This window comes from Saccoglossus kowalevskii, chromosome 4 (assembly GCF_978046115.1).
Source record: "Saccoglossus kowalevskii chromosome 4, keSacKowa6.1, whole genome shotgun sequence".
Classification (NCBI taxonomy): domain Eukaryota; kingdom Metazoa; phylum Hemichordata; class Enteropneusta; family Harrimaniidae; genus Saccoglossus; species Saccoglossus kowalevskii.
The window spans coordinates 9,109,720-9,128,960 of record NC_140644.1 but is presented as its reverse complement, the minus strand read 5'-3'; the positions used below and the strand labels follow the sequence as shown (position 1 = coordinate 9,128,960).

General features: G+C 34.4%; 1 protein-coding gene across 3 annotated transcripts in view; it reads left to right on the top strand.

The window, feature by feature from the left end:
* The first annotated feature begins 6,092 nt into the window (after window positions 1-6,092).
* LOC100378564 (uncharacterized) overlaps window positions 6,093-19,241 on the top strand; it is a 51,448-nt gene continuing 38,299 nt past the window's right edge. For all 3 annotated transcript variants that reach the window (XR_014929081.1, XM_085497722.1, XM_085497721.1), the window contains exons 1-3: window positions 6,093-6,529; window positions 6,912-6,946; window positions 8,849-8,894. Coding sequence is in view for 2 of the 3 variants with exons in the window: in XM_085497722.1 (XP_085353848.1) it covers window positions 6,493-6,529; window positions 6,912-6,946; window positions 8,849-8,894 (118 nt within the window). In the remaining variant the exon portion in view is untranslated. The remainder of the gene's footprint in view (window positions 6,530-6,911; window positions 6,947-8,848; window positions 8,895-19,241) is intronic.

Below are 19,241 nucleotides of genomic sequence, written 5' to 3'. Positions count from 1 at the left end.
GAGTTGCGCCCTCCGCGATGCTCCAAACCCAATCAGTGAGGTCTGATGGCGTTCGGCCGGCGAGGGCGACACTCACGCCTACATGTCAGGCTGATATATTGAAGATAATATTTGGTAATCGTAGTCCTAAATAACTATTAAAAATAGCTAGACGTTTCGAGCAATGGCTCTTTATCGATAGCATACAAAGAGTCATTGCTCGAAACGTCTAGCTATTTTTAATAGTTATTTAGGACTACGATTACCAAATATTATCTTCAATATATCATACTTATCAGTCCGAGCAGCGTTTATTTATTTATACATGTCAGGCTAGTAGCTACACAAGTTTACATGTAAATCAAATCACGTTACAGGGCCATCCAAAAGACATCAGTGTATAGCGCCCCCAATATACTTACTCCAAGTCTGTGCGCAGTATGTTCTGTAGTTCGTACTGTGACAGCATTATACAGTTTGAAATTTGATCACCAAGTACGCAGCTCCATAAATGCGTGCTCTGTTTTTCCGCCAGTTGGTTCAATGAAATGTTACGTATTTCGCCTATATTCCATCCTGCGGGTGAATCAAAGTTCTCTCGTTTCAACATACTTCTAAGTTCTGACTCCAAACGTTCCTCTCTGTACTCACGTCTATCGTGCGCGGAGATGGGAGGAGAACACCAGTTGATTTTTTCTACGTCTGTATGTGGAGGGGACATGGTTGCTACTGGGTCGGTTTGGGGGCATTCTTTGAGGACTAAGTTCGTTTCAGATTGGGGAATATGCGTGTCAGTCCCTTCACGTGTTTCCTTTTCATCGTTTCCCAGTATCTTGTTATTATCGGAGTTGTGTGTCTCTGTTTCTGTGACGGGTTTACCCAATGCAGGCCAGTTAACTGAGTCCGTGTCAACCTGCCTCGTAACTATGGGTAACTTCAAGTTGTCGCGTGTATTTGAACCGTCCTTTCCCAGTCGCGGCCATTTGGTGTCGTTTGGTTTCGCTGCATTGCTGGCAATTGGGGGCCAGTTCTGGCTATCCGCGTTTTCAATCACTGGTTTTAGGGGACCCCATGCGCGTGTTTGTGACTGTTCTGTCGCTATAGCAACACTTTCTGTCTCATACACCGAAACCTCGTCGTTTGAAACGTCGCAATCTTCGGCCACGGTGCTACTACACTCACTGCCTGTTTCCCTGTGGGAGTCTGTTTCACCCCTTCGTTCTAGATTCTCAAGCATCTGTGCTTCGCTTACTGTGCGTAAGTTTTTCATGAGGGATGCAGTCAATTGAGCGGCCAACTCTTTCATCTCCTCAGCCTCGTTATACTCAGGACCAGCGGTTAATACTTTGTTAATCGATTCAGTTGCGTCGAGCTCATATGTGTCAGTTGTTAGGTTTGTTGATTTCCCCGTTTTAGTCGCGGCTTTCTTTTTCTTATCGGGAGTAGACCTCCTTTTCTTTTTCTTTCCTATAACAAAAATAGACTTATTATTAACTTCAAATTTCAAAATTATAGCGGTCCATAATATCGTGTTGTCACAATGTGCATGATATATTTTAGTTTGCGTTTGTTTAATAGTGTTTATTCAAACTTTGAAATACTTGACAAAACAGCTCGTCACCATTTTCAGAACTAAAGCCATCTCAAGTTCAGGGTAATGTTGTCGATTGTGATTGACATATGCACAACAATACGCTGCACTGGAATGTATATTGACGTTGTGGAGCTACAAGAGTGGCGTCTCTTTTTTTTATCTAAATATGGACACGCGTGCCAAATTCCAAGTTCGACACACGAGGGGCCAAACATTAGACATTCCAAGAAGATTTGGTAGGGGTCTACATAGAAAATAAGAGGAAAACCAAACTTTATTTATAACACATCTGATGGTATATGTAGCAACACAAATCTAGTTTAAAACTAGATGAGATAAAGAAAACATGACTTGCACGATTTTTCTGTCTTTTCTCCCGGAGCGTACAAAAGTTCAACCCTCAAACACATCTTTCAGTACAGTGCTATACAATAAAAGACTCACGTCGATAGGTGCAGTGAAGCAACATAATGTCGGACCAACCTAACCATTTCGGTTTTGTCGCAATAGAGGTACTAGTACTGTTAGTCAGACAAAGGGCGGGAGTTGATTATAAAAAAAAAAAAACGATTAACCTAAAATAAAAAATGACTAACTGTGATCTTTCATATGTATCCGTATAACTTACCACCGCCTCTGGTTCCACGGCCCATAGTCGGATAAAACTTTGTCGCAGATTTACTGGCAGTAGATTAGTCTCGCAATAACGCAAACAGACTGTTTCCTTTTTGCTGTGTTGTGTTCTAACTGTGTTCTGTGCGTTCCCATGACTATTCCATCATTCCATCTACCTTGCCACGTGCAACGACAAGACACGCTGCTGTGTGAGAATCGAACGAATCCCTTCTCCTGCCCAAAAGCACGCATTTTAACTTTTGAAAAGAATATCGACTCGTACCGACTTTGAACAAATCGTCTAGCCCTCTCCATTTTTCTCATTCATTACGCCATCAAGTAAGAGAGTGTTACTACTCTGATAAAATGACAGGGGTGTGTCGCCACGACAATACCTTCAGAAAAAAAAAAAACTATATATCACTTTTGTAACTATGGGCGGGGGGGGGGATTGGAACGAGAGGGCGCCATCTGATCTGAATGAAACGTTTCGACGTCAGTCGTCCGTAGCCCATCGTCAAGCAACAACGTCCCGTTTACGAACAGATAAAATAATTTCAGCCATTCCTTTACAGAATAATCCTCAATAAAACTTAGAAACATTTCATAGACAAATACAGGCTACAAAATTATGTCTATTTCAAAACAATTCAACCGACAACCAGTTTGACGCCACAATTTCTTGCTGGAGCCCGAGTACTACGCGTGATTTTATTGCGTTCAAATCTGTTCCATTTCAAACTGCGCATGCACACACACTGTGGTTCATTGAAATGCATACTAATTAGGTAACTTGTCACTGATAAAAGTCACCGAAAACATTTTGAGCAATAGTACTAGAGTGAATTATAAACGTGCCTCTGCATTCTCCATTAATTTCATAACTTGCTATGATCATGGTAAAGAGAAAACCTGTGTTTACTTTCAATAGTTAGCTGGAGTCTGATCGAAAACGTGTCTCAAAAATTACTTTTACATCATTTTTCCGATTATTTTTTCAGCTCGTAACGATAGAATCAATCAGTTTAGAACTAACATTTATGCTATCGGAAAGCATTTTGGCACAATTTTACTGAGAAGACGAGTTTTTCATTGCTCATGAATATTAATGTATGCAAATGAGACGAGTATTTCAACCAATCGTGTCATGCAACCCACCCTGACTATGGGTATGTTATGAAGTTCAACCCGTATTTCTACAGAATTTGCGTTTTTTGAAGATAAACCAACGATTTTGGGTGATTTTATAACAATACTTATAATCTGCTGAAATAAATGCTGAAATTATTAGCTCTTTTTCATTGCCAAAAATAGGGCCCGGTAATATCTTTTGAAACTAAACCCATGGTTACATGACGTACTAGTAATTAAATATTACCTCGTTTTGAGGTGACATTTCATTTCATTTATGTATTACTCTAGGAGGAAATGAAAACGGTTTCAATAATTAAATCGAATTACAGGAAAAGCCTATGACCTATGATTCGTCTTAGGTAATTGTGAAACTTCAAGTCAGTTTTAGAGTGCTGCTTCTGAAATATTCTCATAAATACATGTTTCTGAAAACGTGCGTCAAGGCTTGCCGTCGCGCTTCTCACCGTCAAGACCAGCGCCCTCTACCGGCGTTTACTGTGTTTATTATGACACGTATAACAGATGTCGATCAACATGGAAAACTAAACGCAGAATGGAGTAGTATTCTGTGTTAGAAATAACAGTACACAGTTTATATTGCTTCTATGTATATTTTTGTGTGTTTTTTTCGTCCTGTTGTTTATTGCTTCCATTCGGAAAAAATATTATGATTCAAAATATGCAATAAATGTTAGTAAATAGTAAAATTAAAAGTTTCTACAATATTTTAATATGTAAATTATCTCTATGTAACTGTTGTCAATAAGTAATAGTTGACCTAATGTAATTTTTCAATCGCTTTGTCTTATTTATTATCAGCTGATATTATGTTATAATGTACGTATATGTAGTTACGTATTATGTTATAATGTACGTATTCGTAGTGACATATTATGTTATAATGTACGTATTTGTAGTTACGTATTATGTTATAATGTACGTATTCGTAGTTACGTATTATGTTATAATGTACGTATTCGTAGTTACATATGTTATAATGTACGTATTCGTAGTGACATATGTTATAATGTACGTATTCGTAGTGACATATTATGTTATAATGTACGTATTCGTAGTTATATATTATATTATAATGTACGTATTCGTAGTTACGTATTATGTTATAATGTACGTATTCGTAGTTACGTATTATGTTATAATGTACGTATTCGTAGTGACATATTTGTTATGATGTACGTATTCGTAGTGACATATTATGTTATAATGTACGTATTCGTAGTTACGTATTATGTTATAATGTACGTATTCGTAGTTACGTATTATGTTATAATGTACGTATTCGTAGTTACATATGTTATAATGTACGTATTCGTAGTTACGTATTATGTTATAATGTACGTATTCGTAGTGGCATATTATGTTATAATGTACGTATTCGTAGTGACATATTATGTTATAATGTACGTATTCGTAGTTACATATGTTATAATGTACGTATTCGTAGTTACGTATTATGTTATAATGTACGTATTCGTAGTGACATATTATGTTATAATGTACGTATTCGTAGTGACATATTATGTTATAATGTACGTATTCGTAGTTACATATTATGTTATAATGTACGTATTTGTAGTCACATATTATGTTATAATGTACGTATTCGTAGTTACATATGTTATAATGTACGTATTCGTAGTTACATATGTTATAATGTACGTATTCGTATTTACCTATTATGTTATAATGTACGTATTCGTAGTGACATATTATGATTTGATGTACGTATTCGTAGTTACGTATTATGTTATAATGTACGTATTCGTAGTTACGTGTTATGTTATAATGTACGTATTCGTAGTGACATGTGTTATAATGTACGTATTCGTGGTGACTTATATACTGTATTTATTACATTCATATTTGATTCTTATTCATCCGCACTACGATGTGTTTTATATAATATAATATTCGCACTTGTCTCAGTAGTTCATTCAAATAAAATTATTCTCCAAATAACTCTCTGTAAAGAAGGATTCCAAAATGCCATCTAAATATGATCACAGTTTTACACTTGTTATTTGGGATCGGGAATTTAGTAACATCCATCCACTTGTATTTACAGTGAGTGTCTATCACCTTAACTTTAATATTTATTGTTACATGGGGCTACCTACTGCCCTCTACGATCGCTATGAGCACAGTATGGTTGATTGGGCTCATTTTTTGAGAACTTTGCATATGTAAGTATTGATATGATATTGTTGATTATTTTTTTTAAATGTAGATATACAGACGATTCATTGTATATGAGTAAAATAATCTTACTTTGTGGATCCTCTTCACTATATTGGCTTATGTTGAGATGTACGAAGGTTGTCCGACTCATGTAAGTGCGCGCCGTATAGTTACTTCAATTAACATACTGGTAGTATTTATTTTTGCTCGTATTTGATGCTATTTTTGTGTTTGTTTCCTATGAGTTCACATATACATTGTCACATACGTAAACTGTTTTTGTAGTGTGAGACCAGCGATATGTTTTAAAAGTCTATTTGACTGCTTATATTGCGACCATCATATAGACAGAGGAGGACCAATAACTCCTTTAGATTATTGACTTTTTAAGAAAAAAAAAGTGTCAAAGTACATCGGTGCTAGTCCGTTTGGTAATCTGATAAATAATTTTGTAAATGAGTTTGGTATATTTGACATCCAGGTGGTCTAATCGTAATATACACAGACATTGATGACGCTGCAATCCGGAATGCGCATAACTCAACGTCACGCGAAATGTTTATTTCTTGGTGCATTCTGGGATACGTGTTGGCAAGGACTGAAATTTCATCGTCAGCTCGTCGAGCAGTGTGCGTGTGTTCATAGATACAGCTGGTTTTATTTCTTCGTTGTCGTTTCCTACTGAGACTGTTGTCACCGTAGTGTTATTTACGGTACTGGGCCTTGGTCTGTGGTTATTTATCATATATTTTACTATAATTTCTACAAAAACCGTGTGTGATTGACCAATACCCCCTCAGCGGGTACCACGAAGCTCGTTCGATCTTGCTCGACAATGGATATTATTAGGACCAAATCGTAGTAATCTAGTGCCATGAGTCGTGTTTGGTCATTGAAGTCGGCTTTGTCCAACACAGCGCTTGGAAGTCATCGATAGAAACTCTGGAATTAATGGCAATGATTGATATGTAATGAATAAGTACGAAGTTTTGGGTATAGTTGGCGAAGGTACGTCGTTCATCGAAGAAAACTTTGCGACACTTTTGACGAGTCGTTGACTGATTGTTATGACATGCTAGCATTTTATGTATTTATGTAGATATTTTTCAATTGGCCTTTCTGTGAAGAATTTTATTTATTTATTTATTATGCCGCAATAAAAAAAAAAGTGTCCGTTGCTTGTAGTATTTGTTCGCGTGTACGCAAGTTGAATATATGTCACTGTCGAAGCCTTGACCCGAACCTACCTGCCATAGAGTAGTCTGCTGCTTTTGTGAAAATGATGACTTAAAACTTTTTATTTTCTCTTACACTGAATTGATCATTATCACTATTAATGATACCTGCACGTTCTTTCAGTGTATCCTCATCAGTGCATTTTTATTTTCAGGTGCCTATGGGGTTGTGCTGAAGTGCAGACATAAGGTGAGAAAAACTTCTAAATAATCCGGTTGTCGTGTCTTGTACACACTGTTATTGTTTACTACAGTTCATCTAGCTAAAAGATTCTGTTTCTTAGTGTGGTCTGTGGCCAGTGTCACAGACTTGAATACGAATATAGTCGTTTTCTGGAGTTTATCACCTTAAACTTTGAGGTGTGACAGCCAGAAGAAGGATGATCATTATTTTATTTATTGAAGCTTGAATTGGATATCGTAATATATTGATTATTTTAATTCTGCCAAATTAACAAAATCAAACTAATTGAACATTTTTGTACTGTTTACACAAATTTAAAACAAGTTTAATGTGTCAGTTTGCTATGCGTGCTTATTTATGATGTGGACTTGGTAACATGGTAACTAGTCCGAGTCACTGGAGGGTATCATAGGTACCCACACCCACTTGTCTTTAGTGGTTTACCCACAGATGAAAACATAGGCCAGGAGAGGTGAACCGTGGAAATGAAATCATCGAAAAATTCCTAGGAATGTTCAATTGAGCTGAAAAATTGGGATTAGACAATCTAATTTGCTCATGAAATTTTTTTCATGCAGAAAAAGTACCTGCAAAATTTGAATGGAATGTGGGCAGTGTTTGTCTAGAAGTCAGATGACCATGTACGACAAGCATTTAAAATGTCTTATCTGAGTTGTAAACTCCATCATATTTACATAAAGCAAAGCCTGATTGGGAATCTATTCTCTGTAAAGTGTGTTAGTTGACCTCTCAACTTTTGTTGTGAATCAGAGAATAATTTCAAATTCAAAATCCTTGAATTTGCAGTTGCTATGTTCAAATTAAATTTGTAGCCTTGGTATGGATTGTATAAATAGACTTTGAGCATTTTGAGGTGTGGCTATACTCATTGGGTCAGTTTCCGAATAGTTTTTGATCAAAGATGTACTGATTTTTTGCAAATTGTAGAATAATTCATGAATTCGCAGTTGCTATGTTGAAATTAAAATTGTAGTCTCGATATAGGTTGTATAAATAAATTTAAAGCATTGTGAGGTTTGGCTAAACTCATTGGCTCAGTTTCTGAATAGTTTTGATCAAAGATGTACTGATCCTTTAATTTTCCTGTTATTATTGTGTACAACAATTGTGAGTAACCCTTTGCTTTCACCACCATTGTCAGTTTTCTCACCTTTTACGGAATAGACGGCAATGGTATCCAAGTTCTTTTAGTTTTGAGACGCTAGATTACAAAAGTTTAAGAATCTCTTACATTCACTGAACCACCTATATGCATGAAATAAAGTTTAAAAATAAAATAATGATTTACTTTATAATGTATATTGGTGAGTTATGTTTATAGCCGTGTAGAGGCTACAATTAGTTTATACATAAAGCTTTCTGTTAGTGTTTGATCAGTTGTCTGTCCATTAAATTTCTAACAAAATAGCCCTCCAGTGTTTAATAAAAACTATTCATGCTACAGATGCTAACAAAGCTGTAGACTAGAGAGAAAATTTGTTATATGAAAAATGTTTTGTAATTTAATTAGAAATATCAATGGTACAACTTGTATTATTTAAAGTTGTATAATGCAGAGGAATATGATTTTTTTAATGTTCTTGAATTTAATCAGTGCTTTATACACAGTCAGTGTTTGAACAGATGATTCCACAAGAATGTGCATTTCCCTATAGATACACTGAAAACAGTTTTGATAACTGATGTTGAAATCCATTTATGAGAGAAAAAAATACAGTAAACCTTCAATTTAGTCAATCAGTGCGAATGGTGTGATATTTGTTTCTCATTTAAACACCCTTAAATAATCAAGTTGTGATCATTTCTCACGCCAAACATTATTCTACTAGGCATCATACCACCAATTGCTAGCAAGTATTCTCATGAGATTTTATTTGTTTCTTTTAGGAATCAAATGAGATGGTGGCAATCAAGAAGTTTAAAGATAGCGAAGGTAAGCTAAAATATAATGAGCTACTAATTATTTACAACATTTTATTGGTGTATCCTTTCATTGGTGACTGTAACTTACTGTGAATAACAAATTTTAGTATAGCATACCTACAGTACTAATTAAAATTTTCAAATTCAAACAAATCCTTTAGGAATATTACCTGGATTTTCTTTTAACCAATTTGTTGTCACAGGAATATATTAATAAGGTTTTAAATACATTCTATTGTTAATTTTGAATATTCACTAGGTTTTAATTTAGCACATTTAGCTATCTGGTGATATAAGCGACAATAAAACCCTGCTAATAATTAAGCCCTAAAAGGTTTATTTAAGTTGTCAGGCAGCAAAATACTTGTCTCCTTGCTACTGCTGGTCACCTATTTGTTAAATATTTTATTTACATATGCCTGACGATTTTTCCAGTTCTTTAACAATATGCATTCATCATAGAATTTTTTTCTTCTTCAAAAACTGCCAGCTCACCTCCAGATATAAAATGGGGATCCCCTAAATCTGGTTACCTACTCACAAAATTACGAAAAAAAAACAGTTGCTTGAAAGCTTTGTTGAACCATATTCTTTATTAGAATTATCAAGTATTTGTAATAGAAGTGATAGATACCTTGCTGCCCAGAAGGCTCACTATTCACAAGTGCTTTTCAACTAGAAAACAACAATACTGTGATGGTATGCATTTCCAAACTGTTACTGTTACTCTTAAGAACTTGATGCCATTATTTGGCTTATTTACTAGTGTCTGGTAAGATTAGAGTCTCTTTCGGAATTGATTTACCTTCAGGGTATATGAAATGTTATGTTTCAGCTAATATCTTTTGTAGAAAAACTGTCCACACTCTTTGTTGTGTTTCATACATTGTAAGCACTCTGATCATCAACAGAACTGAGATTATTGTTCAGGTGTTTAGTTTGTAGATGTCTTTGTAAAGTAATTTTGAGTCTTTAGAAAAGGAACTGAACTCTTACAGATTGATGATTTTTGCAAGGTTTGGTTTTAAGTTTAATGCTGCCTTGCACTGCAAATTACTGTAGTTTTTACAGTCCAAGTGTTTTTTAATCATATTGCTATATCGGTATATTAAAACAGCCCCATTGTTGGTTAGCTAACTCACTGACTGCTTTACTATGGACATTCATCTTGATGTTGTTATTTAATCAGAACTGTATGGGTAAAAGCAGTGTCAAAAGGAGACATTAAAATACTATGGTCATTTCACCATACTACCAATAAGTTTGCTCAATTTGTAATGTAGCTGGTTATGGTGCCGGAATTTCATAAAAATATTATATGATTCTCTCATTCATTTCAAGGGATGATTTGAAAGTTACTCGTTTCAAAACTACAGGATTGTATATTGTCAATATTAACTTTACTGCAAAACATAACTAACACATGTATATTGATAAATACAATCTACCTATTCCACAAGAGAAACATTTCTGTAAACATTTCTATTCAGGGATGTGCACAATCTATTTTCTATGTTCTTAAAACTAGGAGTCACAGTGGCTACTCGTGGAATTACATCACTATTAAATAGCAAAGTGAGGAAAAAGAAATCGTTTACTGGATTGAATTATTGAAAAATGCCGTAAATACGAATGATTAGTAAACCCACATTCCTTGGTCATTGATAGGCTTGTTTGGAATCCAAATTGTAGTAATAAGATTAAAATACCTTATTAATTAGATTAAACAGATTTATATTAATGAATTCCTTAAGTACCATGCGGCCCGTACAATAGGTTCATCTCCCAATAGTTGATAACAAAATAGTTTAATTTAAACACTTTGAAGAATTCCATTCTTTCATACATGTAGGAGCACACATACACCAAATATTGCATATATTGTACACTTTTGTTATTTTAATGTAATCTTGTGCTACTAATGGAGAAAATACTGCATCTCAATATTTATATATTTTGGTATTATTAATTCAACTTTGTACAAGATCTTTCTGAAACTTAAATAATGTAAAATATTCATCTTTAAATCAGCATTTTAAATTTGTCAAAATGGTAGCTTATTTTAAATTTGTAAACACGTTATTATAAACAAAAATCAAAATCAGGGCTATATACATGTATCAGCATTTAACTAGTACCATATTTAAAAAAACAACAACTCTGTGAAAAAAACACAACAAATACCAGCTGTTTCAGTATGAACAATAATCCATAAATACTGTGTTCACAGTCGAACAGTATTGTTCAATCATCAATAGATATCCTGTCACCACCAGAAGGGAATCAAGAGTGGTTTAAACTATCATTTCATTTCATACAGCCAACAACCTTTGTATTCCCTACTCTGCATTTCAATATGTGGCTTTGGATATAACTAGCTGCCGCCACTTGAATCGCTTTAAAGGATTAATACATGTAGTTTAATGCTGATCAAGGGCAGTGGATAATTGGTATCACCTTGACAACACTGCGCCCTTGATTTTAATATAGCAATATTTTCATTCTGGCAATGGTTATATATTGTGTGTGTAATTATGTTTACTGTGATTGTGAAGTTCTGTTTTAATAATCAAGTAAATAGTTTCTCTTATGCTAACAGAATAAATGCCAGGTTATACACTTTAGGAACAGAATGGTATGTTTTACAATAAAAAATAATTTGAGTCAATCGATCACTGCTTTAATTAGGTCGATTATTTAGAAAATCTTTAATTAATCCACTTTTATTTCATCCACAACTTACATGTACATCTTGGTTTCTGTTAACTTAGATCAGTCACCAACAAATCTAAAACTAAATTGAGTACAGGTCTGTGTGTGACCGTAGCTGAGAGTAGCTTGCAACCAGTTGTGATGCTTGCAAAAGCTTTAATGGAAATAAAATAAAATGTAAATATTAATATGAACAGAAATATATATTTGTTGTTGTTACAAAGTATATCTTAGTGATCATTAATGTTAGTTTTGTTATTCAGTGCATATGCAATTGTCATGGCTTTGTCATGTTTCTGTAACCAGGACATACTGAATGGTGTTTACACAAAAAATACAACAAAACCTACAAAAAGAGAATGTCATTGCATTTCTCTTGGTTTCCTAATGGTTTCAGTTACTATGAATGGGTTGGTCAGTATAAAGAATAAAAACCCAATGAGACATTAAGTTTAAATAGTACATTATGCATGTGACTGATAGCTGCCACATGTTTTCCTGGTAACTGTTTCTCTCTGCAATGTTGATTGCTTTCATTAAATATTAAGTGAGGATGTACTTAGTATTTACAATGTTCAGTCTCTGAGTTTTTGGTCAATTTGTCTTAATATTGATACAGGTCGATTTTTTTTGATTTTTTTTTTAAATGGTCATAAAAGTGTGATTTTATGCCGGTTTTTGGTAATATTTGAATATTTTTTTTTTGGCATCTTTCATAATTCTGACTAACAGTAACATTTTTAAATGATGTGCATGATGACCTACAGAATATCTTTTTATTTACAATTCTAGGAACTATGAAAATACTGAATTTTGTGTTAAATCTCACTAATCAGGGCTTACCTTGCCCATTCATTAATGGCTATTTTTTTTATACCGGTAATTTACAGTTGGCTAAACAAATAGTTTGTCAAAAAAAATCTTGATTTGTCTAACAGTTTGGCAAAAATTATTTCAACACTAGTGTGGGCTCTGCTAATGTAAAGCTATAGTCCATGAGGGCAAGGTGTTGTCTGATCTAATGCATACTTTACATCATTAGTTTGCATCTACAAACGTCTTTGAGCCCGAAATACAAGACTCTATGGTCTGGGTGTCTAAAACAAGATTGTATTCTCATCCCACTATATGACCTCATTCTTAGATGTAAACATGGTTTGTTTTGTGGTGCGTGGAAGTACTTCCCTAAAGATGTAATTACAATTTCCTGGTGCAGTAAAAGTTCTACTGAATAATTTTTGGACAGAAATTTATAATGAAGACGATTCGTTAAATAAGCTTATTTGTTTATGTGACCTGGTGGTGTACTCGTTTCTTGACTTTTGTGAAAACCAAAGTAGGTGGTGAAACCCCGCTATTGAATTACATGCTGTATTATACCAGACACATTTTTGTCTCCCCACTGTTTTTGTGTGTCTTTCTTGAATTGAAAAGCCCTAGTGAAGTGGAATTCAAATAAAATTGTTGATGTTCTTTCTCAAAACAACTAGCATAGTTTGTAGAGCCGAAAGTGGACAACTTTGACTCATACCCTGGTAGCATACTTGGAAATTTCTATTTCTACATTTACATATTTCCAAATCAATGACTACCGTTACATTAGATTAGGAGCTAGTATATTTAGCTGGCCTTTTGTGCTTGTTTTTAAAACTATTGTACGACTTCTACCTGAAAATACCACCTTGTGAAACAGGCTATAATGTTCCTGGTCATAATGGAACTACAGTGTTGAATTTCTAAAAGTGGCTTGCACAAGGCTCAAAGTTTAGTTCTATAACACAATGCTACCAGTATATAATTATATGCTACTTTGCCCCAAAAAGATCTCAAACTTGTCAATAACTAAACTATAATATTTGTTATTCAGACTTTCAATAGTTACTTCAGCCACATATAGATTTAAATTTTTTTGAAAGTGTCATGCTACACTGTTGAAATAAATGGTTTCCATTGACCCACAACTGTCCATTAATTTTGTAATCCTCCATGAGTAGTAATCATCAGTTAAAACCAAAGATTACTCGGATTCATGTAACACAAGGGTTTATTTTTGTTATGTCATCATTTGGACACTAAACATTACTGTTTGTGTTGAAAATCACAACCCTACTTTTGGAATTGGGTCTTTTTTATGTAATAGCAAAAAATGTGTTTTTCGATTCAAAAATCGACATATAAAAATAAACAAAGTTTGTGGCATGTCTGAGAAACTATTGCATGCAGGAAGTTTCTTTCTTGCATGCTTTGAAGTTTGAGGCAAGTCTACTTCAGGTCTTGATTGTTTCGGTATCTGCTAATTATTAAGTTTTTCGTTCATATTCATTTATGTTTAGATCTTGTCTCTTTATGTCTTAATGTTTGTTTTTTGTATGTTTTTATATTGTTTTTGGCGAGACACAAGTGAAAATTATAGGCTAAACTTGTGATGTTTTAGAACATGTCACACTGCTAACTGATGTGTGTTTGCTGGTAACCATTATCTTTTAATATTAATACTGGTTTTTAATGGGGCACCTTCAGGTAAATCTAATAGCAAATTTACTTACTGGTTTAAAATTAGAATAGAAAAAGACAGATTAAATAACATGAAGAATCCTCTCCCATTATTTCATAGTGCAATACCAGTGACTGAGAACTCCCCCTTTTTAATGCATTATAAAAGTACAAGTACACTGGAAGGAAATATGTCTGTCTCCCTTGGTGTATCAACACATCTTTCATCTGTCCTTTGTACAACTGACAAGCTGAATATTGGAATGTTTCACTGCTAATGAATTGAAGTCATACAAGAGTTTACTATGACCATTGTTTGGGAAGCGACATCACACGTACATGTCAAAACATCAAAATGTTTGTACAATAGTGATGATTGACTATTATCATAACAGTGGTGATAGAGACATCATTGTTCTTGCTTGTTGCAGAAATTGCTGTCAATAAATAGTATACTGTTCTGTATTTTTATTGAAGTGGTGTTTGGTCTTTTATTCTGATTTCCCAAACCTGTATAGTTGTTGATTAACAGTACATTGCCTTAACTTCATCCAGCTACAGACAGTATGTAGTAGTATCGCCCCTACTTGTTGAATGTACTACCTATTCTGTCTCTGTCTAATTGCTTGTGGAACCAGTGTCTGTTAAAGGGAAAGGTCTCAATCCCATGGATTGTACACCAGGGAATCATCCTGTTGTTTACTCTGTTTTTAGCTCCCGTGAAACGGAGCATATGTGGTACCGGTGTCTGTGACTCTGTGACTAAATTTTGTTCCACTGATAACTCAAGATCTACAATTTCAATTCAAATGATATATGATGAGTAGATGCGCTGATTAGATTTTGGTGCAATTCCATGCATATTAATTTGTCAATTATTGCATTAATTAGTCCCCGGACGCAGTATATGTATCTTAGAAATGCCTGGACCAATCACAATCAAACTTCACACATACATCATACATGATATTATACATATGCACGTCAATTTGTTTCATGATCTGATTCAAGATGACTGAACGGCGGCCATTTTTGTGCTAAAAATCATCAATATCAAGCATCTCTCGGCTGTTTACAGATGGATTTTGTTCAAACTTGGTATATACATTAGACATTATGAGACCTTGATGCACGTCAATTTGTTTCATGATCTGATTCAAGATGGCCGAATGGCAGCCTTTTTTGTGCTAAAAATCATCAAAATCAAGCATTTCTCGGCTGTTTACAGATGGATTTTGTTCAAACTTGGTAAATAATTTTGTTTTTCAGATAAGATTCAAAATGGCTGACTGGCGGCCATTTTGTTTTAATGAATGTGGTTCTTGTGCCATATCTCTGACTTGCTTTCACTGATTATGTTCAAATTTTAAATATTCATTATACATCATGTCATGGATAGACAAATGTATTGGTTTGATGATTCTATTCAAAATGGCCGAATGGTGGTCATTTTTGTGCTAAAAAATCATCAAATATCAAGCATTTCTGGCATTTATGGATGGATTTCGTTCAAACTTGGTACATACATTAGACATTAGGGGTTCCTGTTGCACGTCATTTTATTTTTCAGATTGGATTCAAAATGGCTGATTGGTGGCCATTTTGTTTTAATGAATGGACTTCTAGAGCCATATCTCTGAAATGCTTTAACTGATTATATTCAAATTTTATATATTCGTTATACATCACGTTATATATATATATACATGTATTAAAAATGGCTGATTTTGAATGCTGTTCCAGAGCAATATCTCTCAATATGGACAAGTACTTGTGTGACGATCAGATACAAATGTCAATTTTAATGTTAAAAAATCATATTCTTGACATGGTTATATTCCAGCCATATTACTATAAACAAAACTATTTATCTTAAATTTGGTAACTAACGGGGACTGTCTTTAAAGTTTCTTAACAAATATTTGACTAGGGTGAGTAGCCTAATTTGCATATTGTAATATCGTATTCTGTCGCGCAAAAAAAAACTGGTAATATTTCATTGGAAGGTCTGCAAATTTGCAAATAATGATTTATTATATCATGATGGATGTTATTTGAGCAGATACAGCAACTAAAAACATCAAATGTATGGGGAGTATGCATGCGCAGTTACAAGAGTGACGCAGCCATTTTTTCAGTTTGACGAAAAGGCAGTACCCTTTCCGATTTTCATGAACGCAAGTTCAATTTCACTTTGTGCGTCATATTCATCAATAGACAAAATCGAAGACAGATGCCGTACAACTTTCTGCCAATCTTGATTCGTAAATGTACTGGTTACATGTACAGTGTTCTCCTTGGGCCTGCATCGCTTAGACAATAGCCGCATAACTTTCGTTTTGCCCACGATTCTGCAGTGTTCTCATTAGGTCTTTTAAGGGTATCAGATTCGATACTGTTCTTTCTTTCCACGATACTGTTTCCCTCAAGCTGGGCCGTTTCCAGGCCATTGTTTTGCAATGATGAATCAGAACAGAACAATTCGTGTGAACTGATCGATCCTAACTTATTATCTGGATACTCATATTCACCTGCGGATACTTCGGCCTACTTTCAAGCATGAATATAGAAGGAAATCAACGATTTTTTTTCAGTATCGTTCCAGACTTTGCAAGAAATTTATATAATAATCACAGTGATCACTACTATTGGGTTCAAAAATTTATTTATGATCTTTCAAAATATAGTGGCCATGGCTGTCGGTTCAACCCAGTACTGACCTTCACCGCTATTGCGACGCCACGAGCAGAGAAAAAGAAAGCTGAATCCCCGCGTCTACACTTAATTCATGTATAAGGCAGACACCCGACAGCAACAGCAAGGAAGTTTGTCAGTTTTATTCAAGATATAAATTTTCTATTTTACGCATTGAAGCTACACAACGTGATCGAAAGCACTTCCAATGTGATCTAATTTGTAAACAATCTCTTTGCACACGACTCCCAGTGTTTTCTCCTCGAGCAGACAGTAATGTTTCACATTTGTTTTCGCATGGTTTCCATCTTACTCAAATAAAACGAAGCAGTTGATTTCTATTTTACTTTTTTTACTTTACTATTTTACTTACTGTTTATTCTTGTTTGATATTTTTAAACAAAAATGCACTCATTAAACAAATAGTAAATATGCGAGTTTTTTGTTTTTGCCGAATGAGGACAAGGAAGACAAAATGGCGGTAGTTTTGTGTAGGGTCAATTGCGATCTTCGGTTTGTCTCACAAATGAAATATTTTTTTTGAGTGATAATTTGATAGCAATTAAACAAATTTCAATCGTTGGCATATGTATGGGCTGGTTCACTTACTTTCAAGGGCTCAAAGTCCGGACGAACATTAAACTATGATGTTTTTATTTATCTGTTCTAGGTATGTTGTACAGACTTTTTAGTTGTACTATTTTGATGATTTAATTTCAAGAATCTGTCAAGGAAACAATCTGTTGTTACTTTACATGTTCACGTAGGTTTAATTTAGCAGATTTTACTTGTCAGCGAAAATAGCGAAATTTGCCCATTGCGTCAGGAAGATCTATTTCGATTTGCTGCACTGAGGTTATTAATTGCGGTTTTTACTACTCCGTCGCTAATGACACTAATTACCAAGAATTAAAAAAAACAAGTGAAATTTAAGTCGCATTGGGAAAAAAAACCATAAGAAAATCAAAGCAAAAATTATTCAACTGCAGACGAGACAAACCCCGACCTCTAGAAATACCTCATTCATAGAGTGCCTCATTAGTGCCCTTTGTTTACAAGTATAGTGTCCTTGCATGTTTTTCAAAATGCCCATATCAAAATCATATGTTTCCATATACAGTGTGTCATAGATTCTCAGACATCTTGATCAATTTTATTGATGGATTGACCTACATGCAATTACATTCACTTATTAGGCAAAGCCTATACCTTTATAATACATGCTCTGATCACACAGGAGCTATTTACAGTTTAACTTTGATTATGTCATTTGTTTTGTATTCTAATTTTAATCAAGTATGTAATTTGCTTTGAGATTAAGCTTTACTGAAGGTACCCATCTATTATGAGAGGTGCGTAGCAAGGGATGATCTTAAAGGTCCTGTGGTCTGATTGCAAGATACATGTACAATTCCAGTTTGTGCTGTGTGCACTCTAGATTTGTCTTAATGTGTTTCTATTGAATTTTAAATCCTAGTAATCTATATTGTTCTATATTTAATCTGAGACTTGGCATGGGCTTTCAACTGTGAATTAAACCACCTGTTTGATTCAAGCATATGATCCATGATTCAAGTACTGGTATACTAGTATTCTACTTTTTTCAACCACTATAAAAAGTATAATAATTCAAGCTCTACATAAAAATATTAGAATAGGTATTAGCTGCAAGGTAATCTATTAAAAGTCAAATTGGTTAACGTGTTATGTTCATATCAAAATGTTCTTGCGTCTTTGTTTACAAAAACTAAAAGCATATTTTTCTCTTGGTACTTTAAAAGCAACTGTGACAATTGAAAATTTTATTTAGCTCTGTATTTACCTGTCACAACTAAAATCTGACAAGAATTGGTGAACAGGCCTTAATTGTGACCTACTGCAAACAAGCTACCAATGATGCATTATTCACTGGTGGATGTATGGTTATTGTTTAGTGCTTGACTAGTATGTATCTGTGCATTTATCAGTAAATTCCTGGCATATCTGTGTTGTGTTGTTAATAGGTGATGCATCTCACAGTTCTGCTCTGCTCCTTCAACACACATTTCTAACATGCCTTTGATGAAGCAGCTGACTAAACTTCAATCGCACACCACCATTTCCTCTGAAGACAAAGGGAAACAGTAAAAATTGTTTTCCCATGGAGATCTTAGGTTCTCTCTGTACAGAACCAGTCTGTCCAATTTCAGGCATTCCTTGCATAGTTTACTTTAAATTATGTCATAAAAGGAGACAGGTCTTAGAGTGTTGTTCTGAAAAAATACTTGTGAATGCAGGGTGGATTTGGATGCAGTCAGAAGTTCCTTTTTTTTTTTTTTTTACTAAAGAACCATACGTGCCTGCATGTAAAGAACACTTAATAAACACAAATGGCTCTTTGTTTGAGGGATGTTGAATTGTCAAAACTACTGTCAGTTATTATTATTCCTAACCTCTATTCCTAAGTGAATAATATATC